The following is a 27,023-nucleotide window of genomic DNA, read 5'->3' as shown; positions in this document are numbered from 1 at the left end:
GTCCCACTTATAAAGTAGAGGAAGATGGGCACGGATGTTAGCTCAGGGCCAGTCTTCCTCAGCAAAAAAGAGGAGGATTGGCAGTAGTTAGCTCAGGGCTAAACTTCCTCAAAAATAAAAAAAAAATCCTATCTAGTTCACAGTTGCCTTTAATGCAGATCAGTCCTCTCTTTTTATGTTGTCTTTCACTACATTGACGATACAAATCACATTTTGAATTTTTCTGAGCGTTTCCTCACAGATTGAGGCTAAACGTTTTTGGCAAGAATTCCACTTATGTGTACTTCCAACAACCTCACAGCGACAGGTTTGTGTTCTCCCTGACACTGATGCTAGAAATTTTTCCCATGAAAGGTCTATTAAAATTTTGCAAAAGACCAGCGTTCGCTGACACAGTTTAGGGAACATCTGAATAAGAAACAAACAAACAAAAAATGAAATGGACTAAAATGTTTAAGAGTTTGTAGAAAAAGCAGGTAAGGATTAAAAATCATTTTCAAGTTAACAAACTTCCCCATTTCCTTAGGTGATGCAAACTAAGCTTCCATAAAATTTACCACTTACCAAAAAAACACAAAACATCATACAGATGAGCAACCTCAAGCTTAAAAAGATGAAATCACTTCTCCCAAGTTCTATCCTTATTGTATTCACTGTTTTCAGGGGCTGAGATTTCTAACCAGGTCTGACTGCTTCCATGATTGGTCCACTAGGCTCCTTCATTTAGATCTAAGTTTAATTTTCTGTAATTGACTATTCATGGATCTACAATTACTCTGGAGTAAAAGTGTGGTCTTTTAGCCTAAATAATCATGAAGACACTAAGGAACACTAATAATTCTTTTTTTATGGTTCTATATTCAATAAGAATTAACCCATATCAAGTAGTTGAGGAAGGCCTAACCCCTCACAAATGCATGCAATTATGCAAATCACACATGGGGACTGGGGTCTTGGCTCTAAATACTAATTATAATACAGCCTCCATTTATAACCACTTCTATTCGCCATAATTTGATCCTTGCTATTTCCTATTCGTGCTGTCTTTATTACATGACAGCAAACACTTGGGAGCCTTCAGTTTTCCCAAAACATCCTGCAATTTAGGTAAAACTCAGGTTTTACTACTTATTAATCTAACAGGTTTTCAAAAAATGAGTTACCATCCTGCCCCGCAGTGAGGGAGGAGATACTAAGCGTGTTCGCGGTCATCTCCATCTCAGGCCAGCGCCTTTCCTCCTCGGGGACTTTCCGAGGGCGGTGAGCGCGGGTCCTTGCCTTGGGTGCAACAAATATTAATCAATACGAATGTGTAACTTCTCTAAGAGAAAAAAGGGCGGGTCCTTGAGCCATTAAAAACCACGCCATGGCTTAAAAACCTGAGTTCTATTTCCGCAGAACGTTGAGCATTGATTCCAACAGGTTGGAAACTACTTGGCGGAGGCCAGGTCTCCTTAGTGTCCCCAGTGTGTCAGACGGGCCATGTCTCACCCTCCACCCCAGCCTCTAAGCTACCAGGGAGAGGAAGAAGAGGGTCTGCGTACGACGGCCACCGCAGGCTACCCGGGGCCGGACTCTGGCTCCGTCTCCCGGGCTTCGAGAAGCACCAAGGCCGGGAGGGGACGAACGTTACCCTCGAGCCAGGAGTCGAAAGATGCAGCCTGGACCTGGAGAAAAGCAAAAGCTACCCGCAAAGCTGTAAAGCATCCTCCCCGCTTCCCTTCCCCAGCAGCTGCCCACGCTCCGCCGACTTCCCGACTCCGCTCAACACCGCAAGACCCCATCCTCGAGCGCCTGCCGCCACACCCCACAAGCCCGCGGCCACGTCCGCCGGGACCCTGGCCCCGCCCCGCGTCGCCCCCGGCCTCCCGCCGCTCCCCAAGCCCCACGCTCCCGGCAGCCGGCACTGCGCCTGCGCGCCGCGGCCAGCGCGGGGCGGGGCGAAGCCAGCGCGGCGGAAGGGGCGGGGCGGGACCGTACTTCCGGAGGCCTGGGTGAGTGAGTATGGGGCGGGGGTTGCGCGCGGCGTCCAGAGCCCTCGCTGGGCTCCCCACCCCGGCGTCGGGGGCGCCCCCTGGAGGCTTTGGGGTCGGGGAAGGAAAGGGAGACTTGCTGAATTGGATGATATTGGGGGTGCGGGATGTGTGTGGACAGGCAGACGTCAGCAAAATGGGTTCAAACAGAAGATTTGTTGTTTTTTCCTTAAAAAAGAAACGGTCTGTTCAGTGTTAAAATTTTTTCATCATTTTGGGCAGGTTTGTGAGCTTACCGTTGTGCCACAGGAAGGAGGTTTTGGTAAGGCTGTTCGTTCCTTGCTGCTGCCAAACCTGGCCAATGGTTAACCAGAGGATGGGTTGGAGAAAGGTCCAGTGTAACTACTGCTGAGAGTGAAATTAAAACTCTTCTTTTATGGGATAAAATCCAGGATATAAAATCGGGTTCAAACTGAAAGTCACAAACAGTTATCTAGGTTCTGTCAAATCTGTGCCGGGCCCGGGTTAGGTCTCCTCCAGCAGACGTAGTGTATTCAAATAATTCGTATTTCTCTTTAGAAATTGAAAGGCAACCTAAGCCAAAATGATATGATAAAATTTCTTATTTTATTACTTTTCTTTAGAGTTCTGCCCTAATACAGACACTTTGGAAAATAGACAAAAAACAGACTGCTATAGTTTTCCCAACTTGTTAGAAAAACGTTTCCAAAAGGCCTTTGCAGATTCTTAATCATCTTGGAGTCGGTCGTACACAACGTGGAAAATATTCTTTTATATAGTAAACATATTGTTTTGTGTTAAAGCTAATAGGAATTAAAAAAAAAAGACAGGAATAGGTCAGTTCTTTTATGGGCCATATTCTATTAGGAGAGACAAAAAACAAAGATGAAAAGTTCCATAACCGAAAGAATGGTAAGTCAGTTTGAGTTATTTGAAGATGTCTAAAGAAAGCCTGTATTTGGCATGGAAAGTGCTGGCAAGTGCTTGAAATGTTTGCGCCTCAAACGATTGTTGCCATGTTGAAATGTGGGTCCCTCATACACAGATCTGATTTTCTCCACACAAATCCAAAATCTATATTTTTATTTTTATGTGATTTTTCTTGATTTTTCATGTTATTGGCAACCTATTCAGTTACGCACTCACACGCCCTCCGTGGGCAGGAACAGCCAGTTTGTGACCTCTGCAGATTACCACCTGAGTATTCAGAAATAATTGAAATTAAAGGAGGAAAAAATTCCTGGAAACTGTGTTAGGAAACATTGGCATTTAAGCTGAGTGGTTGGGAGAGGTGTCATAGAGAAGGAAGGATATGACAGGTGAGTAAAATCTCAGTTGGGGAAGTAAGTGGCAGTTTTGGAAGATAATGAGTAAACTCTCCTTAGAAGAGCTCTGAGAAGGCAAGTGCAGTAAATGGAAGAAAACTGGTTTGGGAAACCCTACAACGCCAGACTGGACTTTACCCTAGGGCAGTGATTCTCAAACTTGAGTATACATCAGGATCCCGTGGAAGGCTCATATTTTCATATGGAGAGTACTAGAGATTGCCCAGGTCCTTGAGCTAGTCTCAGAACTCCCCAACACTAGTTCAGATTTGAACTAGAGTGATAGATGTGGAAAGAAATCAAAATGTTTAATGGTGACGGAATTTAGAAAAATAGAGACTTCCCAAGCAGATTGAAACCTAAAAGTAGAAATTGGGAAATCGGAGTCTTAAGTGGAAAAGTGATAAAAGGTAAAGTGGACAGAGAACTTTAGAATATTCCCTGCATGGATTCAGTATGTGTTCTGTATTACTCTTATAAAACAATGACCTATTTAAAAGTTGCTTGTTTAAAAAGTCATTCTGCTGCACTAAAATTTCCTGAAATTATTTGAAAAGGAGAAAGTAAAGCCTTCTGTGGGGTAGTGGGAGATGGTAAACAGATTAATAGCATCTGACAGCTTATCTTCAAATCAAAAGTGATTAGCATTGAGAAATGGAAACACATGGTGTAACACTGCATTGCCTGTATGAACTGTGCTGCACCGCAGACACTGACCTAATGTATTGATTTTGGAAATCCTGTACGATTTTTCTTGCCGGAGTCGTTATTGAAATTGAGAATATTCATTGGATCAATTTCAAGACAAATATCCCAAGTCAGACTAAGTGCTGCTGAGCAAATTTTTAATGAAGGAAAACATCCATATATTGAAATCAGACTTTAAAAAGAAAGTCCTTAAGATATATATATTTACTGTAAAATCTAGAAAAATGTATGTTTTCAAACATTGATTAACTGAGTAATCAGCATAATGGAGTTATTGATCCATGCAAAATTATAGCACTCATTCATTTATCCTGTGAGCATTTAACTATGCGGTAGATACAAAGATAACTCACAGTCTAGGAAGACTGACATCTTAAAAAATGATCACAAAACAATGGGATCAGCACTATAATAGAGGCATGTGACCAGTACCTGATGACAAGACATAAGAGTGACAAATGAAGGGATGTGGAAAGGAGGCCGGGGAACTGATTATAGAGGAGGAGACACTTAGTTGATTCTTGAAGGCTGAGGAGGATTTGTGAGATGATTAAGGAGAGAAGGGCATTCCAATCAGAAGAAACATCATAGACAATGGCCAAAATGGATGGAGAGTGTGGCTTTTTCTGGGACCTGTGTGCAAATCAGAATAGTTACAGCAATGTGGTAAAAGTGGAGGAGGGGACTGAATTAAGTTGGAGAGGTGGATAAGAGCACTCATAATGAGTATGAAATATATATGTGATGACTGTCTTAGCTAGATTGTCAACTTCATGATGTTAGGAGCCATGTTGGACCCATATACCAATGTACTCCAAGGCCTAGCATAGTGCCTAGCAAGTAGTAGGTTCTCAATAAATAATTGCTGAATGAATGAATGGCTGAATCACAGAAAAACTTTTTTTTTTTTTTTTTTTACAGATAAGGCAGAGGGAACTTTAACTATTTTAAGCAGAGGAGTGTTATAGTCAGATTTACATTTTATGAGGATAAGTGGCAATCTGGAGATGAATTAATAATGGTCACAGAGATGGCTATAGTGGTTTAGGGTTTTTCAAACTTAAGGTTGTGCCCATTGGTAGGTTGCAATCTACATTAGATACACAGAGTGTATCGCGTGTAACGGAGGCAAGTAATGTTTTGTGAAATTTTTGTTTCAGTTATATGCCTGCTGTGAGTGTATTTCTTCCTGTGGATCCAAGCTTGAAAGCCATGATAGTAGAGAAATGTGGGAATGAGGGTGGAGAGGAGGGAATGGATATTAAAGATATTATGGAGGACAACAAATATGAGTCTTAAAATGCTGCTCTCCATGTGAACCTTGCAGGGGAGCAGTGCACTTACCAACCCATTTCAGGATTTCTGCCCACCTGATTTTCATTATATATTCATAAATTGACATTCTGATTTATTAGGAATGGCAGTGCTGAGTTATCTTGCTGAATGTTGTAAATGCTGCAGAATTTCTCTTGTACTTTGGTAAGCTCAGCTTAAAATTGTAGGATGAAACCATACTCTCAGGAATCATGAAAACTCACTGAAACAGTTTGATTTGATTATTGGCCAAGTTCTTTGATTTCTTTCCATAAGAAAGCAGGAAAAGATGCTTAGATACACGAGCCGGTGGGAAGTCCTTCTTCCTGCCTCCGTGATTTTGCCACTCTGGGACACCTAGTCTGTTCTGCCTGTGACAAAAACATAAAGGTGGAAAGTTGCTGAGTTATATTGGCTTTTAAAAATTTTATGGACTCCTTTAAAATCTGGTTGATTGGTTAAATTAATGGGTTTAAATATGTTATGCATGTAGTTGTCGGGTGTGACTTATTCTCTGTGGAGTGAAAAATTTAAATATTTTAGAAATTTGGTCTGTTCTGTCACCTAATACATTATTGGGATCTCCTGATAAGGTTTGCATAGAAAATGTAAACTAATTTTTCATTTTGGGCTAAGCAAAAAAACAAAGAAAGAAAATGAAGATAAGCAGCCTGCCATATTCAAATGTAAAGGGTTATTTGGTGTTCCCTTGATGTGACATGACATCACTCCTCTTTTTATACAACAATCTAAAGTTGACACCATATAGATCTGGATTTATGAAATCCATAGTTTTTCCCAAGTTCTGCCCCTCGTTGTGAGGCCTTGGTCAATCAGCCTCACCTTACTGAGCCTCACCTGTAAAATGGAATCTTGTCTCCTGTTGGGAGGCTTAGCCGAGGAAATGCAGGCACAATATCTCACATGTAATAAATATTCAATAAAAGGTGGCAGCTATTGCTCTGCCGTTCAGATGGGCCCCAGGATTTAGGGGTACCACGAAAATCAGCCCACAGGGAGGTTTGAAGGCGTAAAAACCTAGAATTATATACATCTGGATAGCTTTTTTGGTTTTAGCAAAAAAATGGAGTAAAATGGTATCATCCTTTCCTGGTTCTTTCTTTTCACTTAAAAACCTTTTAAGATTTGTATTGGCCTCAGAGGGCAGAGAACTTCACAATCCCAAATTGTGATAAACCCTGCAATACAAACCATAAGCTTGTCAGATAGTTGGCGTGGATCTTCTGAGAAAGACTGCAATTCAATTGTGGTAAGATATCACTATTCTAAATGTTAGAGCAATCTATATACTAATTATTAGACAATTTTTATCCATCTCGTTTATTTAGGGAATGTTATTGCTTGCATTATTCTAGGTGTACATATTTTCATCTAGTAAAGCTCTTGTTACTGGGTTTTGATTCCTTACAAACTTATCTTTCTGTTTTGGAAGATCAGTTAGATTTTGCCTTGATTCAACATAGGAAACTTAGAAGATAGAATGTTTTTGCTAAAAAATTCTCAGATCACACAGGTTAAGATTGTTGCTCAAATGTTTCTTTATAGTATAGTAAATCAACAAAAAGTGGATAGAGCATCTACTCGTGAACCTTAAAAAAAATTATTAACAGATTACTGTACCAAGCACTGTGCTAGGTTCTGAGGAATAGTAAGATATTGTCCTTTGGGAGGATTGTCAGCTGAGGGATGAGAATTGGTGAGGAGGGGTTTATAAATAGATAAATTAGAAAACAAGATGACAAATACTCTACCTGAGATGTGAACAGAAGGCTGTGGAGCACAGAGAACAGTTGACTGCCTGGGAAAAGTCGGGGAAGATGTGTCTTAAAAGAGGTGATATTTGAACTGAATTTGTCAGGCAAAAAAGTGGAAGATATGCATTCTGGACACCTAATTTTTATTATAGCATCTAGATAGTTTTAAAAAAAATCTGCCATGCTCAAAAATAGTTACTACCTCATGTACATCCCATTATTTCAGAGTACTACTGAACTTCAAATCTTAACGTGATTCTGATAGAATCTCTGTGCATACAAGTATAGCTAAAACACGATTATCACTTTTCACCTTGCACATAATTCTTTTTACTAGGTTTTTGAGTATATATTGCAAATTTTATGTCTAATTTAGAAACTGACATTTAAGTATACATTGAATGTAATGCTGATGATCACAATAACTGGTTAAATTAAGGACTCATCCTGTTTGATTCTCATATTATGAAGAAATCCAAATGCAGAAGGAAGCAAGTTACAGGTTATGGCAAAGATAAAAATTAAATCATGAATAGTTATTTGACAATTCTCATTAAAATTAGGAAAATTCTAAATTTCATCTTAAAAGATTTTTGTGTATGGTTTTTTGTTTCTTTGTTACCACGGCCACTGCATTAGCTTTCTTTTGCTGCTATAACAAACTGCCACAAACTCAATGGTTTAAAACAACACAAATTTATTATCTTACAGTTCGTAAGGTCAGAAGTCTCTGACATGGGTCTCACTGGGATAAAATCAAGGCATCAGTAGTGCTGCAGGCTCAGCGAGCCAAGGAGTCAAAAGAAAGATTTCTTGGACTCTTAACATCTGGCAGTAGTGCTCCTTTATTCAGAGAATAGCATGGAGTAAAATGGGGCCAGGACCCATGGGCAGAAAAGAGCTGTAATGTGTTGAGGGTTAGAGCTAAATTTATAAGGCATAGGTATGTGAGTGATTTCTTTACAAGACAAAGGAAAGATCCTGAAAAAAATTGTTAAAATGGTATCAGTTCAGGTGGGGTCTGGTTAATGGGTGGTCCTGTAACTTTAGATAAGAATCAGATCGGGGCCAGCCGTTAAGTTCACACTTTCTGCTTCTCTTCTCAGCAGCCCAGGGTTCGCAGGTTCGGATCCCGGGTACAGACATGGCACCGCTTGGCAAGCCATGCTGTTGTATGCGTCCTGCGTATAAAGTAGAGGAAGATGGGCATGGATGTGAGCTCAGGGCCAGGCTTCCTCAGCAAAAAGAGGAGGATTGGTGGTAGTTAGCTCAGGGATGATTTTCCTCAAAAAAAAAGAAAAAAAAAGAATTAGATCGGATTAAGTCAGGATGTGCTGTGCTTCCCAGAGGATGCTATAGATCAGTATGTAGGGCAGGATTCCTTGGGCTTCTCCCTGGGGCAGCCTTGATGATCCTCATCATGTAGCACTCCTAGAGGCCTTAGGGGAGAATCTGTTTCCTAGCCTTTTCTCCTACAGGCTGCCTGCATTCCATGGCTCTCGACCCTTATTACTCCAGTCTTCAAAGCTGGCAAGGGTGGGTTGAGTCCTCCTCACATGACATCACTCTGCTCAGCTCTTCTACCCCTCTCTTCCTTTTGAAAGGACCTTGGTGATAACATTGGGCCCCCCTAGATAATTCAGGATAATCTTTTTATCTTAAAGTCAGCTGATTAGCAACCTTAATTCCATCTACAACTTTAATTCCCTTAGCCTTATAACACATTCACAGGTTCCAGAAATTAGGACGTGGACATCTTTGGGGCACCGTTTTTCTGCCTACCACAGTAACATATGCCTCCTTTAAAAAATCAGAAAAAGGTGATCAGCCAAAAAACAACATGTAAGCACCATAATACCACTCATCTGTAGACAAAGTTAACACTTTGACATATGTGTTCCTTCTGTGTGTGTGGATAAATTTTATGAAATGTGGTGTCACACCTCCTCTTTATCTCCAGTCACTCTTTTGGTAATCCTTTTAGTCTCATGGATTTAAATGACACCTAAACACTGATGATTCTCAAATTTACATCTCAGCTCTGACCTCTTCCTGAGACTGGTAAATGCAACTGCCTACTCAGGATCCCACCTGGATATTTAGTAGGCATTTTAAATGTAATGTATCTGAAGCTGAATACCTGATCTTACATCAAACTTGCCTCCCACAGTCTTCCCCAGCTCATTAAAGGGCAATTCCGTCTTTGCTGTTGACAAATAAAAATGGCAAGCAATAGGATATATTGGAGAATATGAGGAAGCCATTTGGTGTAAACCTAATTTGGCCTGACCTTGTCTTTCCAATAGGGCCTGACCGCGGCCATTGAGCATGCATTGTATATCTGCTTTAGAGATTCCCTATGGCAAGAACAAAGGCCCTTAAGATAAAGGTGCCACTTCCCTCCCCCTCCCAACGTTGGCATTCCTTAAGGATTAAGCATCTTTCCTTAGGCTAGGAACTGATTGCTGCGCTCACCTGTGACCACCCAGCTCGAGACAATATGCTTGCCTCCTGCTACACCCTCCGAGATAGCAGACCCACTACCTGCTATGTCCATCAAGTGCTGTGCTGACAGGGCAATCTTGTGACTATTGTGGGAGCGACATTTCAATCATATGTGAAACGTCCTGTTTGGGGGTATATAACCATTCTGTATACCTCACTCCCTTGGTGCCCTTTCTTCCTTCGGGAGGAAAGGCCCCGGGCCATGGTCCTCAGATTTCAGCTCAGAATAAACTCACCCAAATTTTCGTTTATAGATTGGTTATGGATTATTTTCGTCAACACTGTGAATCAGGATAAAACCTGTGCCTTATCCTTGATTGCTCTCTTTCTCTCCCGTCCCACATCTCATTTAATATCAGGTCCTTTGGAATTCATCCAGAATCTGATTTAACACTTCCCCCACCTGGTCCGAGTCATCCTCATCTCTCATCTGCATTATTGCAGTAATCTCTTAGCTGGTCTTCCCGTTTCTGTTCTTGCTTCCCCATCAGATCCCTTTAAAACAGAAGTCAAACCAGGTTCCTCTCTGTCCCATGGCTTCCCATCTCACTCAAAATTAAAGTCCTTCCGGTCATCTATAAGGAAAGCCCTATATCTGACCCCCTCTTCGACCGTCTCTCTTACACTTTCCCTCTTGCTTACTCAGGTCCAGCCACATTGGCTTCGTTATTTATATGTCTGTTGTCTGTCTTCCCTTACTGTGATGTTAGCCTCATGAGGGCAAGAACTTTTGTTCTATTTTGTTTTGGTATCCCAAGTTCTAGACTATTGCAAGACACATAGTAAATGCTCAAATATTGAATGAATGCTTTATAGTCTTGTTTCTCTCTCTCTTTCTCAGTATATTAATTTGCTCTTTTTTGAACATGGCTTTGTTGGGTAACAAGAGGTAGTCATGGTAAGACTTATTAATTAAAGGGCACCCTTTAAATAGTTGTAATTTTTTTGTAGACTGCATATGACGACATCTCCCCTACGGGAGAACAGGACTGGGTTTCGTAATAAAAATGTTCTGTATCCTAGTTAACATTTCCTCTTTCTCTGTTCTTTGGCTCCTCCTGCTGCCACCACCCTCACTGCACACTGAAATGCTTCTTTCTTACTTTGGGAGGGGCAGAGTTACTAATACCTATTTCCCTTTTAGCCAAAGGACTTCTCTTTTATTCTAAAATAATTTATTAAGAAAAAAATGCCACAAAGAGTCAAGAGACCTGGGTTTGAGTCCTGGCCCTGCCACTATCTGTGACCATAGTCACCTAACTCGCTCTTGGTTTCCCCTTCTTAAATGAGAATAATAGTAACTAACTGTCCTCATAGAATTGTCCGAGAAAATAAAGTGAAATAAAGTATTTTAAATTGGTTTATAAACTCTTGAGTGACAGGCAAGTGGGAAATGAAACAAGTTAAGATCAGCAGCATTTTTTTTTTTGGAACAATTACAGTGTGCCAGCCTCCATGGCAAGCTTTAAGGATTCTAATGTGGACAAGAAAATCTTGAATCTGGCTTCTCTTTTCTGTTCCTTGATGTCTTGCCTAAGTCCAGGTCCTCATCATCTCCTTTGAGTCTTTGCTGGGGTTTCCTAAACTTGGCTCTGTGTTTTCAGAGTTTAATCAATCTTGACTTCTCGCCACTGCTCCTGGTGTTATCTCCTACAAACCAAAGTTGATTATGTCACTCACCTCCATAATTCCTGTGGTTTCTTCACTGCCAACAAGACACAATCTAGTTCCTTGGCCTCAATTCACATTCTGGTCCAGTCTCACATCCTATCACTGGTTCCATGTATGCACCAGGTGTCTGCCTCACTGAATTTCTCCGTCTTCTCTGGTATGGTAGGGAAGAGACCAGCTTCCATCTCTGACTCCACATTTAGGTCCTCAGCCTGGAAAGCCCGCCTCATCCTTCTGCTGTTTTTTTATCCTTTTGGACCCATCCCTGACACTGACTCCTGCATGACTTGAACCTTCCGCTCCCCAAGCAGAGTTAGTTTCTGTAATTTTGTTCATTCCCACTGCATTTTGTTCTTTCTTTGGATGTGGTGTTTATTATTCTGTGAGCCCTTGAAGTGCTGCAATTATGTCACTTAGGATAAGAAAATGAGGCAGTCCACCTAAGAAGGTGTAGTGGGTTGAATGGTGGCCCCCAAAAAGGTATGTCTGTGTCCTAATCCTTGGAATTGTTGAATGTGACTTTATTTGGAAAAAAGGTCTTTGCAGATGTAATTAAGGGTCTTTTTTTAAAAAATATTTTTATTTTGAGGAAGACTAGCCCTGAGCTAACATCTGCTGCCAATCCTCCTCTTTTTGCTGAGGAAGACTGGCCCTGAGTTAATATCCGTGCCCATCTTCCTCTACTTTATATGTGGGATGCCTGCCACAGCATGGCTTGCCAAGCAGTGCCATGTCTGTACCTAGGATCCGAACCGGCAAACCCTGGGCCGCCAAAGCAGAATGTGCGCACTTAACCACTGCACCACCCTGCTGGCCCTTAAGTTAAAGATCTTGAGATAAGATCATCTTGGATTATCTGAGTGGGCCCAGTTCAATGAGAAATGTCCACACATAGGAGAGACACACAGAGAAGAGAGGGCCCTGTGAAGAGGGAGGCAGAGATTGGAGTTATGTAACTGAGCCAAGGCACACCTGGAGCTTCGAGAAGCTGGGAGGGGCAGGGAAGGCTCCCCTAGAACCTTCAGAGGGAGCGCAGCCCTGCTGACACTTGGATTTCTGACTTCCAGCCTCCAGAACTGTGGGAGAACAAATTCTTGTTCTTTTAACTACGAAGTGTGGTAATTTGTTAAGCAGCCCTAGGAAACTAATACAGAAGGTTATAGTGTAATTACTAGAACATAATAAAATATCATTGTCATTACCATCAGTAACATTATCATCACTGTTATTCTTACTCTTATAACCTAGCATGGGACTGGAAAGTGGTACATGCTCAGAAAATGGTATTTGAGTGAAAATACAGTTCTTGCCTCTGAGCTTCCAGTCTGCTGGTAGTGGTGGTGGTATTGAGTGTTGAAAGGTAGTATTGAAAGAGAGCTTCCAAAATAGATCCCCTCTTAATTTTTTTCTTTAAACATCTTTTTGTGTGTTTGTGTGAAGGGTGGTAGTGGATGTTTTTAAATTGTTTTTTAGAAACTTTTTTATACGTTTTTTATTAGTTGTCCTTTTAGAATAAGATTAATTTTGTACAAATAGAAATCATAATGTTCCCCTCCCCTCAAAATAGAAAAATGGTGAGAAGTTATAGTTCTAACAGTAAAAAAATCTTAAAAGTATTTCTTTTTCTAATAGAACGTTATTTAGCTAAAATTAATTTCATGCTGGTTGGCCTTGAAGTACAATTTAAAGTGGTACTTTGGAGCAATAAAGTAATTTATTTCGTTGTGCTATGAGGTACTTGAAAACCAAAGTTTTCCAATAATCATAATCCCAAACTTGGTTTTCTGTCAAGGCTGTGTGTATCATTTGTCTGTAAATTTTAGTTTGCCTCTGAAATTTAGTGTGCTCACCTACCGAGACTCCGATTTGTGGGGCTAGGAATACACATTTTTAATAAGCACCCAGATGGTTCTGACCATACTTTGAGATATACTAATCTAGTTACCACACAATCCTCGTAGTTCATTTCATACAAAGGCTTCTTCTTGTTGTTGTTGTTTGTGTGCTTATGTTAGGGCCATTCTTTGCATGTATCTCTGTTCCGGTGAGTCTGGTGAATACATACATGTACCTAACTTATGCCTCGGGCCCACACTACTGGTCATATTTCTTTTGTAGAGAATGAATAAAACTCCAGCATCAAGGGATATTTTTTTTAACCTTTTGAATGAACTTTAGAACAGGGCATATTTGACCCAAGGAAATTGTTGAGATGAATGTAAGGTCTATAGACAGAAGGAAAGAAGCATGACATAAAATTTCTACCCTAATTGGGCTTTTTGTGTATTTGTGTTTTGTTCAGAAGAAAATTGTAATGTACATTGCATTTCACAGTAGAGTAATGGTTCCATGATTTGGGTTACTCTGAATAGTAGCTGTAGGCAAGGAGAGAGTCTTCTAAGTGTGGTAAGAAACTTTCACCCATTTGTACTACGAAGCATTCTGATTGTGTGTATTTAGGACATAGGGAAAACACTACACTTGCAGTTTTACTACTTCAGTATCTTAGTTGTGTATTGAACTGGAAAAAATATGTTTTTGTTTCTTTTAGGGAGTCACAAATCACATTGAGCCACAACCGTCCAGTGTTTTCTTCAGTTCCAAACGAAATGAATATTCCCAAGCTGCTACAACATCCTCACCAGCATTTCCTAAAAGGCCTTTTAAGATCACCTTTCCGACCTTACCACTTCATCTTTCACTCGAGTGCTCATCTCGGATCAGGAATGCCACCTGCTCAGCCATTTAATTCTCTTGGACTCCATTGTACAAAGTGGATGCTGCTGTCAAATGGTTTAAAGAGAAAATTGTGTGTACAAACAACCTTAAAGGAGCACACGGAAGGATTTTCTGATAAGGAACAAAGATTTGTGGATAAACTTTATACTGGTTTAATCCAAGGGCAAAGGGCCTGCTTAGCAGAAGCCATAACTCTCATAGAATCAACTCACAGCAGGAAAAAAGAGTTAGCCCAGGTGCTCCTCCAGAAAGTGTTAGTCTACCACAGAGAACGGGAACAATTAAACAAGGGAAAACCACTAGCGTTTCGAGTAGGTCAGTCTTTTTTGATTTGCTTTGGTCTGTCCAGTACACATTTTTCTAAATTCTCTCTCTTCTTTTAAAATAAGTCTAAATAATTTGAGATCTAATAGGGATTCTTTTTTTCTTTTGGGGATGAATTTTTAATGCCTTTTCTTTGCAAATATTAGTCTTGTTATGTTGAAAAAATATGCCATGACCATTTGAACCAATGTTCTATGTTTTAAGAAAACTTAAGATTTCTGTTTTGGTAAGAATCTTGCTATGGCTCCCCGAATAGAAGTAAGCATAGGAAGAACTATTAACTAGTTTACTCCTTTCTCTCCGAAGTCCTTCTGCTTAACAGTCTAAAGTGAATTCCCTGTTTTTGTGGTTATATCAACTATAATCATCCTTATGACATTTCAAAGTTCTACTTGTTCGGTGTTTCATTAGTCTTTCTATAGGCAAGTCTCCTTTCAGATACTTTTTGTTAGAGTTTCTGGGAGTGGCTTGGCTCTAAGCCCAGCCATCTCAATACCAAAATGTATTTTAAAGGAGAGACCATGTTCATTTGCTGTCTAGAAATACTAGACATTCATTTGATTTCTTGAACAATTGACTTGTTTCTGTAATTGCATATAAGCTTGTTATATTTTTGAAATTGTGCATTTAAAAAACAATTTAGATACGTTTGACCAGCAGGAATTAAGCAAGTCAGTTTTGGGTGGCATGAGAGCTTTTGATGATGACAAACTTGGTGATTCCAACCAACCCTCTTACTACAAACAACTTGAAATGGTCGACCAAGTGCAGAAATTTTGAGGAATGAGTAAATACACTTACAAATTGACTGGCATTACATTAGACTTTTATATATCAGTTTATTGGTAATATGGGGACTAAAACCTCCTGGTTTTTAGGGTAACGGGAATAAATGCTTTAAAGATAATTTCAGAAATAGCTCACCAACCGAAGTTTGTACTAGTCCACATTTTTCACACACCTTATTCGTCTGCCCTCAGTGAGGGAACTCTCATTTTGAGAGTATGCTTTGGGTGTTAATAATCTTTATGTTTTGTAGACAGACAAGATAGCAAACATTCAAAGAGAAATTCCAGTTATGACAAAGTGTTTACTCTTTAGGCTTTAGAGACTCTTTGAAGAGAAAATGTCCCAGAAATATCTGGAGTTAACCAGCAACTCACACGTAACTAGCAACTCACAAATTTGCAGTGCTCTTCTGGTTTTTCCCTCTTGATCTTATGAGGCCAGATAAACCCGTGTCTTTATTGCACTTATTTTATCACCATCATAAATAAAAGCAACAAATGTTTATTCAGCACCTATAAAGATGTTTAGGACAGAGACCTGCCCTGAAAATTGTGTGAGGAGCCAAGCATACCATATACCATATATACTTTGAATATAGTTACAATTAAATGCTTATGTGTTATATACTTTATTGAACATAAGCTTTTATATCTCTTACTTTATGCCATGCGCTGCTCTAAACATATTGCAAATATTAACTCTTCTAATCCCTACAACAACCTGAAGAGACAGGTGCTACTATTCTACCCATTTTATTGCAGAGTATACTCAGGCACAGAATGGTTAAGTAACTTGCCCAAGATGACACAGCTCATAAGAGTCAGGGCCAGAAATAGAACTGGCTGACTGGCTCCAGAGTTGTGCCGAGACTAATTATTTTTTTCAGGATTCAGTTTATATTATATTCTTTGAGTTCTGGATGAGATGAAAAAAAATTATCTGTTATAAATAGAAGAGTATTTTCTCAGTCACTAGAAATTTCTAGAGAAATGACTTGTTTTTCCAACCGGAAGATAAAGCATACAGAATTGGGGGAGGTGGAATAATTACTGATCATGATGAGAAGTGGGCAGATATAGAAATTCAGCACATTAACAACATAGGCAATGAAGTCTATCCAAAGACATCTACGTTATAGTAAAAGGCAAATCACATTTTGTACCTTTTTTTTTTGAGGAAGATTAGCCCTGAGCTAACTGCTGCCAATCCCCCTCGTTTTTGCTGAGGAAGACGGCCCTGGGCTAACATCCATGCCCATCTTCCTCTACTTTATATGTGGTACACCTACCACAGCATGGCTTTTGCCACACGGTGCCATGTCCGCACCCAGGGTCCGAACTGGCAAACCCCGGGCCACTGAGAAGTGGAACATGTGCATTTAACCGCTGCACCACCCGGCCAGCCTCTCATTTTGTAATTTTTAAAAGTGACTTTGGTGAACTTACAGAGCTCAGAATTGTTTCCTTCCTATATCCCTATTACTCAGGAACTAGATAAATGGATTTTCACTTACTGCTTTAGGAAATGTTAAAATACATTAATGATGGTTTTAATAAATTAGGAGAAATAGAAGGTAGCCTAATATTTTGTTTAATAGAACTCATCCTACTGCTGATTTCATTTATTACCTTAAATTAGATGATCTCTTTCCATCGTAGGATTGTCTGGGCCCCCTGGTGCTGGAAAATCAACCTTTATAGAATATTTTGGAAAAATGCTTACTGAGAGAGGGCACAAATTATCTGTGCTGGCTGTGGACCCTTCTTCTTGTACTAGTGGAGGTGAGTATTGCTGATGCTTTTTAAATTGCAGAGCCGGGGCTCGTGAGGCTGTCTGCGACAATTTAGTGGGAATTTGCAGTCAAGTGACTTCTGACCTTGGCTGAGTTTGGTCTCCCTGAAGGAAGGGAGTTCTGCGGGGCGAGCTGGAGGCTGGCGGAGGTACTTTGGGGCAATGGGCTCTTCAGAGGAGGCCGGCTTGCGGGTAGCCCAGAAGGCTGGGTACTCAGAGAACTAGAACAGGTGCCAGAGGTTGAAGGTAATCAAGAGCAAATTTTAGCCCTTTGGCTATCACCCCAAAGGCCAGGCCCCTCTTCCCGTTGTTTTTCCTGGCTGCATCAGCCCCTGTGCAATTCAGAAAATGGGTCCTTACTCATTTGTTACTTTCCTCATATTATTGTAACATCTCTTAAGCTTTAAAAAAAATTGTCCTGCACTTTATAGCTTGTTACCTGTTTGTATTACATGTTCAGTTAAACAGAAAGCTCTTAGGGGGTCCACGTATTTGCTGCCGCTTCCACTACAGCACTTAGCATAGTACATTGCACATGGTGCCCAGCAATTACTTAGTGATTTGAGGTCATGCAGTCACTCAAAGTTTAATTTGCAGCTCATCAGAGATAAAATAAATAAATTTAGCTCCCCAAAGTATCATTTAAATAAAACATAAAGCATACCATATAGATACTCAGGAAAGGTTTTTCTTTTCTTACCCCTCTTTATGATTTAAGCTTCTCACATTACAGTTATTCATTCAACAAGTATCTGAATGCCTACTATAGGTGAGGCATTGTGCACGGAAGGCACTGTGTTGCATAATAGTGAGTAAGACACAGTCCTCTTGGCCTTGGCCGCTTCATAGGTTATGAGGGAAACATATAAGTAAACACAGGCCGCTACACTATGATGTGTATTGTAAAGGGGAATATACAGGGAGCTTTGTGAAAGTGTTTGGTTCGTATGCTGTGAGTCTAATGCTAAAAAATAAAGATGATATAATCATATTTCAGGGGCTTTAGGTTAATAGAGAGGTGGACAACAATTCCTATTACCACCCATTGATAAATTTAGCTGAGAACATTCAGTTTTTGATTCACTGTAATAAAAGGTTAACCATAAAATAAAATTTATACTCACAAGGTTCAAGATTAAATCCATGTCAATGTATTGTCTTATTTACAGTCTAAGAACTTTGTTAAAGGTAAGTACTTGAACAAAGAATTATTTATAGTGGCCCTCATCTTTATCTAGGTAAGAAGGCTTTTTTCCCCCCATCTTCATAATATTCTAAAAATACTTGTAATAGCAAAAGAAAATAACTTGAGATAATAATAGGAGAAATGGTGACATAAGATAGCCTGATTAAAGTTGCATAGCTATGTGTTTCCTAACCTTTCTCAAACCAGAAATGAGGGTCCCTTTCTCAGGTAAAAAAAAAAAATATATATATAGACTTTGAAAAAAAATACACAAGGATAAACAGGACACCGTCACTATACATTTCTACCTTATTAGTGTAACAGTATACACACTGGAAAAACAGTGTTACGTTAAGGTTTGAGAAGCATTTGCTTTTTAGCCTACAGTCACTCCTGTGCTTTGGATTCAGGGACCCCCTGCAACAGCTTTGAGACCTCCCTGAGGGTCTGCAACCAACAGTTTTGGATTCACTGGCAAAGACAATCATATGAGAGAGTAATTTCATAATGTTTAGTTCAGTGTGTGAGGATCTATAGGATAATAATTTAAAGTATAACTTTGGCAGATTGTTGACTTCATGCAGAAAATTACTTTAGAAAGAAGTTTTATGTGCAGTAAATAAGGTAGTTAAGGAATATGAATTTTTTCTGTTCTGTAGGTATTAAATTGTCTCCTGTGAACAAGCATTCAGCGTGCAAAATATGTAAGACGTGGTCCTAGAGGCAAGGAACTTATGTTAGAGCAGGGCTTCCCAACCTTGGCACTAATGCCATTCTTTCTTGAGGGCAGCTTTCCTGCGCATTGAAGGATGCTTAGCAGTACCCTTGGCCTCTACCTGCCAGATGCCAGTAGCACCCTACCCCCCAGTTGTGACAAGTAAAAATGTCTCTAGACATTGTCAGATTTCCCCTGGGGGCAAAATCACCCCCAGGTGAGAACCATAAGCACAACATTAAGATGACAGTAAAGAAACCATCCTGGCTGGAATGGAAGATTGGTTTGGGGACTGTGGAAGTTGAAATTAGGTAAGGTAGGGCTGCATTCTGAGGGCCTTTAATGCTAGGCTGAAGAATATATGTTTGAACCTCTAGTCAGTGGAAAGCCATTATAGGTTTTGAGGGGCTTGAAAGGTTAAAAAGATTAATTTGGCATGATTATATACACTGTTGGAGGAAAGCGCAATAATAGGAAATACAATTTGAGATTTTGGGAGAAATGTCATTAAACACTTCCTTTAGGAGTTGGCTGATTGATAATTGGCGTTTACAAGTGTTCTATGATTATGAGGTGTAACTGTGTGTTTTAGGATCACTCTTAGGTGATAAAACCCGAATGACTGAGTTATCAAGAGATATGAATGCATACATCAGGCCGTCTCCTACTAGAGGTACTTTAGGAGGTGTGACAAGGACCACAAATGAAGCTATTCTGTTGTGTGAAGGGGGAGGATATGACATCATTCTTATTGAAACCGTAGGTGAGTGTGATTTGCCATTTCATGACAATAAAATGCTATGATGATGAATGCTGTATAAAGATGAGTGACAACTAATTTCATTTTGTTCATTCAGCAGATATTTACTTAAGGTATAATTAAATACATGATATTATCTCAGACTCTCTAGGAGATAGGAGTATTTAGGCTATAATCCTTACCTTCGAAAGAAAAGAAAAACAAGCCCTGTTTCTGATAACTGTTATACAAGGTTGTATGTTATAAGTGCCGGAGAATAGCATAAGGATGACCTACAGAAACAATGCTTTAATGCAATGTCTGTTTTGTTTAAGCACATTTCATTCGTCTATAATATTCACTGAGAAAATTAATATAGTTGGGTAGCTCTTGAATATAGGACCATGTTTTATTTCATGTTTATATCCCTAGTACATCATTATCTGTAATGAAAATACTGAGATGGAAATCTCAAGAAATTCACCTTCTTGTGGAGAGACAGACTGTTATATTACTGTGTGATAAATGTTTGTGACACAACCTGACTTAGATTTGGGGGATCAGAGAAGACAGTTGAACTCAGTTTTGGAAGAAGAAGTGGAATCAAACAAAGTAGGGGCTAAGGGCATTTGTAAAATCAGAGGAGTGAGAGAACTGGCCCATTGAGAGAACTCTTGTTTGCCAGGAAACTTAGAGAGTGAAGGCAGAGAGTAAGAGGGATGGGGCTGGAGACTAGAAACTCCACGATTTCAGGGTGGATGGAGGAAAAGTTGTCTGAGTGGTAGTAGGAGAATCAAGGGAGAAAAGGTCCATAAAGACCAAGCGTCTTACCTGGAAGTTGCATGTGGCTGCTTGTCCCAGAGACTCGAAATAACTGTGACTCAAACAAGAAAGTGGTTTGTTTTCTTGTAAATAAAAGAGGCCTGGAGGCAGGCAGTCCCGAGCAGGCTGGTGGTTCTATGATGCGCTCCAAGTTCCAGGCTTCTGCTGTCTCTGCTGTCCATTCTTAGCACTTAGTTTCCATCCTCAAGGTTGCCCATGGTTAAAAGATGGCTGATGAAGCTCTGTCACATCCATGGAAGGAAGGAAAAAGGGGGAGTAAGGAAGGGGTAGGGAGAAGAGGTATGCCTCCTGGCTTGGTTAGCCATCTTTAAAGAACTTTCCTGGAAACCCCATCTAGTGAGTTTTGCTTTCACTCATGAATCATCTCCAGCTGAAAGGGGGTCTGGTGAATGTGGTCTTTCACCTGGTTCATTGATGATCCTGATAACATCAGGGTAAGGAAATAGGGAAGAAAGGATATTGAATGGGTAACTAGAAGTCTCTGCCACACCAAGGAAGGAGAGAGTTTTGAGCGGCGTTTTGGTGGAGTAGGGCATGTGGAAGCCAGATTTAAGTGTGTTGAGATGGATGTCAAGTAGTGAAGTGGAGACAGTGAGCATATATTGCTTTTTTCCAGAAACTTGGCTATAAAGAGAAAATGAGAAATATGGTGATAGTCGGAGGAGATTGTGAGTTTTTTTCTTGTTTTGTTTGGTTTTAAGATGAGAAAGACTTGAGCACAATTCATGTGATGTAGTCTGTAGACAAAGGAAAGGTTAAAGATAAAGCAGAGCGAGGGGCCTAGAGGAAGTGAAAAGGAAGGAGAGCTTAACCTTCAGCCAGTACTTCTCACACCGAGACTGGAGAGGAGGCAGTAGGTGGAGTTTGATTGGCATCTGCTCATCTGTGGAGGGGGAGAGGGAGAAGCTGAGGAGGTTCTTGCCTTTATTTTCCCTGTGAAGTAGGTGCCATGCTCATCAGCAAGTGGGGAGATTATGGGAGAGTGAATGTTTGTAGTAATCACTGTGAGGAACGAGGAGGAAGCTGCTTGAGGACGTTTCGGGACATTGCTTTTACCAGGCCATGAGGAAGATAGAGCAGACATTGGAGACCATGACCCTACAGTGGCACCTGTCTACACAGTTGAGCAGTTCTCCAGAATGCTTATAGTTGGGTTGATCCATGGGTGAGGTTTGCAGGGCTGATGTGAGGATGAAGGCAAGAAAGCCAAAAGTATCAACAGGCATGGTCTAAGATTAGAATCGCTCTATCTGCACACCAGTGAAAGGGAAGCCAAGAAAGAGCTGGGAGAGTGAGGAGAGAATGGAGGTCTCGAGGTTCTCCAGTCCCTCAAGGACTAAGTCTAATGCAAATAAGGGAGGGAGAGAGCTGGGGAGGATGACAGGTTTGCTCAGAGGGTGAGACAATGGCATTTAATAAATTCTTCAGAGGTGGGGTGTTTAAAGTGGGATCAGGTTGAGTGTGTGACTGTAAGTGTGAGTGAATGAAGTGTAATGGAAACGATGGTCAATGTAGTTGAGAAAGTCAAATTACCATGAATATTTTAATATATAGTTGTGATTTAAAAAATTTCAGGTGTGGGTCAGTCAGAGTTTGCTGTTGCTGATATGGTTGACATGTTTATTTTGCTACTGCCACCAGCAGGAGGAGATGAATTACAGGTAATTATTTTTATTTTTTCCCCCAAAAAACACAAAGTATACGTCTCTGAAAGTACACATTTCCAATGTTGTGTTTTGTAAATTAAGTCGATATTAGCATAGGGAAAGAAACATCATTCACTTTGGCTAAAATACCTGAGTTAAAGGCAGGTGCTGTCTATTTTTCCCAACTTATGGTAATAGAATGTGTGACCTTGCAGTAATCATACAACTTAGATTTTTCCCCTGTAACATGAGAGTGAATGGAATACATGGATGCTCCAGCCAAAAGACACCACTGTTGCATGGGTGTTTGTAGTACAGTTGGTTCAAAAGTGCCTCATAATTGTTTGTAACTGGGATCCCACTATCATAGTTTACATATTGTGAAATAGGATTCTTACTTTCTTCCTGCAGTGCAGTTCTGGCATTAACTACCTAGAGTTAGCACAGACTTCACAGGTTGAGGGCACAGTCCTTCACAAGACTGCCCTCGCTCCAGGCGCCAGTGCAAGCTTGGGGCTTCCCAGGCCACTCATGCCTCTGACCAACTTGCTACAAATGGAGTGGTTTCCCTCCACTACCCCTCAGGTTTGATGATTCACTGGAATGACTCACAGAACTCAGGAAAGTACTATATTACACTTAAAGTTTTATTATAAAGGATACAAATCCGGACCAGCCAAATGAAGAGACACATAGGGAGAGGTCTGGGAGGGTCCCAAATTTTTAAGCTTCCACGTCCTCAGGACGCATTTCCCTCCTAGCTCGTTGTATGTATCACCAATTCAGGGAGTTCACCTGAGCTTCACTTCTGCAGTTTGTAGGTGTAATTGACTGAATCATTGTCCACGCAATTAAACTCAATCTTCAGCCCCCCTCCCCTCCCCAGAGGTCATGCTGATGTCACATGGCTCAAAGGCCCTGCCCTCTAATCACATGGTTGGTCTTTCTGGTGTGGTCAGTCACAACCCTCCCCCCGCCCCGAGTGATCTCACTGCATAAACTCAGGTATGGTCCCAGGCACCCACAGTGAATGACAGACACTCCTATCCCTCGGGAAATGCCAAGGATTTAGAGGTCACTTTCCAGGAACCTTGCCGAAGACCAAACAAATTCTTTGTTACACAATACCTCGCTTTCAATGGTATAATTCTTAAAAATGGTGATAGCAGACTATGGATGTGACAATTTAGAAACATTAACTATTAGAATTTAATCATTGAAAGTTATGTCTAAAAATATTTGAAAAGAAATTTTAATCTTAGATGGAAAAATCTACGTTTTCCAAATAAAGTTTGGCCTGAGGATTTCTAGTGTTTTTATGCAACATAATTTAAATCAAGAAATTGAGGCATTTTTAGCCATCAGGTTATTTTTCCTCAAATGTAAATTGAAAAAAAAATGCTATATACATTTAAGGAAAACTTCAAAGACTTTGTTTCTGGAAATGCAGACATTAGTGATATGTGTGTTTTCTCTTTAAGCACCTCAATGATGGATAGGTTGCATCCTGCAGTCTAGCTCATGAGGAGCGGAATCCATCATGAGAGTGTGAACTGTCTCCTGCCACTCAATCATGTTGTGTCTTGATGATGTATTTATTCTAACTCTAAATGTATTTCAGCATGTTAGTCTCTAAATTTGGCAGAGATATCACAGATGACTTCTGCAATCCCAAGAGCCAGTGCTTTTGAGTAATTTCTATTGAGTAGTTGTGATTCCTGGCACCCAAGCCTTGGGAAGATGCTGAGAAAAAGTTAATGAAGTGCATGACTTTCAAAATCTTTGCATTGACTGGTGTCCCATTTTTTGCTGGTTGTAATTAAATGTTTCTGATAAATCACTTTCTTCTCATTTTTTCTTTAGGGCATCAAAAGAGGTATAATTGAGATGGCAGATCTGGTAGCTATAACTAAATCCGACGGAGACTTGATTGTGCCAGCTCGAAGGATACAAGCAGAGTACGTGAGCGCACTGAAATTACTCCGCAGGCGTTCGAAAGTCTGGAGACCAAAGGTTAGCTCGCATTCCATTCTGCATTTTTCACCCCGAGTGGACTGTGCACATTAGAAGAGAGGATGTAAGTCCCAAGCGAGACATATAATCAATCTTTGCTTGTATGTGAGATTACAGTTTAAAAAATCATGACAAAGCCAGAGTGTGTAGTCATGATTTTAAATATAATCATTCAACCACTAAATGTCAAAGACTACATGTGGGGTGATAGATTAGATTGCTTAATGCTTGACTTGAGCCATTTGGAAGTGATAGCAAATCCATTCTGAAAGGACCATCCTTAAGATTATGGAGCAATTAATGATTTGATTATCTATATTAGAGTTTGAGTAAGAGAGAAAAGGCTTTTGATGTGATAACTTCCCTTCCCATTATGCTTGTTAGGTGCTGTTTTCAATAAGGAAAAGAAAAATCCTGTATTAAGTGATGCAATAATATTGATGTGGGCAGCTATATCTGCAGGAGGACACTGTTATTAAAGAATAAGCTGTAATCACTATGATGAGAACGATGATGACATATCTCACTGTCAGCTCCCAGTCTCCCCCACACGTTGTCTGTGTTAGTCTGAAGCCGTCTTGTAGATGCGGGTGCCGGATGCTCAGCTCTTAGCACCTGCTGAATCAGGCAACTTTGACAGAGGGAATGGGGCTGTTTCTCAGGCCTCAGGGAAGCCCATGTAGCTTGGCCCTTCTCATCCTGACCCTCTCACAGTTCCTCCCTCATACCTCTGAAGAGCATCCAAGCAATCCTAAGTCAAAATAAATCTCTGGGCTAAAAATCTTCACCTTGAATCAGTGTCTTATTTTTGCTATGTGCTTGGTAATCCTGGTAAGTTACCTTGACTAATTTCTCAGTATATTTCCTTAGACACAGCAATAAAACGTCTCAATTTTGTCACTTGTCTGTTTCTATAGACTGTAAGAATTAATTGGCAAATATCAGAGTCCTCATGAAAATGTTTTCTATCATTTTAAGTAAAATGGTTCTGATTCATCCCCTTTCCCTAGGTAATTCGTATTTCTGCCAGAAGTGGAGAGGGCATCACTGAAATGTGGGATAAAATGAAAGAATTCCAGGACCTAATGCTTGCCAGTGGGGAGCTGAGTGCCAAGCGACAGAAGCAGCAGAAAGTTTGGATGTGGAATCTCATTCAGGAAAGTGTGTTAGAACATTTCAGGACTCATCCCACAGTCCGGGAACAGATTCCTCTTCTGGAAAAAAAGGTTCTCAGGGGGGCCCTGTCCCCAGGACTAGCAGCAGACTTGTTGTTGAAAGCTTTTCAAAGCAGAGACTAATAAAATTTATCCTATGCAATAATTCGATATGTCATTTCATAAAGTATTTTAATATTAAAAGTCACTTGGGTGCTTATATTTTCAGTAAGTTTTTTTGGTGCCCTTGGCCTCCTTATTTGTGAACTGTGCTTGAAAATTTGAAGAACATTAGATATGGATGGCAAAGGTCAGGCAGCTGGACAATATTTATAAGGTACCTGTTGTATCTTACTGATTTCCATTTCTTTTTATTCTTATACCCTGGCATGGTGGCCTGTAGGATAGTTTCTTCTCATCAGTCAGGAGCAGAGAAAGCTGAGAAGTACAGAAAAAGATCATGTACCTTGAAATGCTTTCTTTGATTCTGTATTCTCTGTTTCCAGAGAAAATGTAAGCAAGAGTGACCACATTTTTGAAGTCTTACTTGAGGCTAGAATAATACACAATGGGTTTCTAAGAGCTGAAAATCATGACTGACATTTAGTGTACCAGACTATTCTAGGAATTTCTGAAATGGCCATGTACACGAGTAACAAAACAGTTTGAATGTGTACTGATGTGAACATAATTTTAAAGTCTACTTGTGTAGACTTATGGATCCCCCATGAATGGTAGGAGAGCCCAAAGGAAACTGGGAAAATCAGCCACAGATAATGTAGGTCCATTTATCCCCAAGAGTTGGAGTAAACACCCCAAAGACCCAAGTGAGGTCAGAATGATTCAAGGGTTATTCTGCTTGAATATTATCAAAAGTTTTTGCTTCTTTTCCTTCTCAGCCATTTGTGTTCATATTAACATCTTAAAAATCCACTGTTCTTGATGGTGAGGACCAAGTTTTGTCTTCTGGAGGAAGCATGGTGCAGTGATTAAGAGCTTGGGTTCTAGAGTTGGACTATGTGGGTTTAGCCTTTAAACCGAGATCAATTGCTTATTTGCTGTGTAAGTTTGGACAGATAACCCACCTCTCTAAAACGTTTCCTCCCTGGTAAATGGAATTGACATACTAACTTTATAGGGTTGCTGAGGATAAATGAGACAACTCAGGAAAATCATTTTGCTATCATGATGGTACATAGGAAATACTCAAAGGCTGCTTGCTATTATTATTATGTTAAAGTTATGGATACCTGAAGTTGTCCAAACCTTATATATAAGCTCAATTTTCTCCCATAGTCTTATTACTACCGTCATGCTCTTGTAATATTTTATGATTGTCTTTAAAGCACCTTCTCTAGTTAATTCTTTCAATATATTTTATACTATTTGATGGTAGTTATAACTGTGTACATTTGAATAAAATTATTTCTAACCATAAAATTTCTCCATTGCACAAAATGTCTTTCAAGAAATTTCAAACGTATTCTATTCTGAACCCTTTAGAATATTTTACACAGTATGTAAGCTTTCATTGTTACTTACCCTCCTATCTGGAATCAAATTTCTTATTATTTTAGCAAACATTCCTTTACATTTTTTTTTTAAAGAGTTGTGTTATTGGCATACCTACATCATATATGAGGGTTAGGAGAAACTTCAAAGATTATCCAGTCAATTCACCTAATTTCAAAAAGGACCACTATTTAGCCATCCTATCAGGTGAAAAACTGTGTTTACAATCTTCCAGAGAAGGAATTTCCTAATTTCCCTTAGTAAGCTATTACAGGGAATA

At 40.0% G+C, this 27,023-nt stretch overlaps 1 protein-coding gene and 1 long non-coding RNA gene across 5 annotated transcripts in view; one reads left to right on the top strand and one right to left on the bottom strand.

Annotated features, from left to right (window-relative positions):
• Positions 1 to 1,911: 1,911 nt before the first annotated feature.
• MMAA (metabolism of cobalamin associated A) lies at positions 1,912 to 25,459 on the top strand. 4 transcript variants are annotated; one of them, XM_070257934.1, is made up of 8 exons: positions 1,985 to 2,906; positions 6,486 to 6,611; positions 13,844 to 14,346; positions 16,803 to 16,925; positions 19,429 to 19,599; positions 21,994 to 22,079; positions 23,928 to 24,077; positions 25,088 to 25,459. In XM_070257934.1, exons 3-8 carry the CDS (start codon positions 13,902 to 13,904, stop codon positions 25,373 to 25,375), a joined length of 1,263 nt encoding a protein of 420 aa, XP_070114035.1. In that variant the 5' UTR covers positions 1,985 to 2,906; positions 6,486 to 6,611; positions 13,844 to 13,901; the 3' UTR covers positions 25,376 to 25,459. The 4 variants fall into 4 exon arrangements, with proteins under 4 accessions (XP_001501925.3, XP_070114035.1, XP_023492249.1 ...); XM_070257942.1 differs by lacking the exon at positions 6,486 to 6,611 and having other exon boundaries at positions 2,007 to 2,295; positions 2,618 to 2,906; XM_001501875.6 differs by lacking the exon at positions 6,486 to 6,611 and having other exon boundaries at positions 1,912 to 1,994.
• The window catches only part of LOC111772544 (uncharacterized), a 65,093-nt gene continuing 42,995 nt past the window's right edge, over positions 4,926 to 27,023 (bottom strand). Inside the window, exons 3-4 of the long non-coding RNA XR_002806479.2 lie at positions 20,407 to 20,639; positions 4,926 to 5,712 (exon numbers count right to left, since the gene is read on the bottom strand). This is a non-coding gene — a long non-coding RNA (uncharacterized lncRNA). The remainder of the gene's footprint in view (positions 5,713 to 20,406; positions 20,640 to 27,023) is intronic.

This window comes from Equus caballus, chromosome 2 (assembly GCF_041296265.1).
Source record: "Equus caballus isolate H_3958 breed thoroughbred chromosome 2, TB-T2T, whole genome shotgun sequence".
In the NCBI taxonomy this organism is placed as follows: domain Eukaryota; kingdom Metazoa; phylum Chordata; class Mammalia; order Perissodactyla; family Equidae; genus Equus; species Equus caballus.
This window is presented reverse-complemented; position numbering and strand designations above follow the sequence as displayed.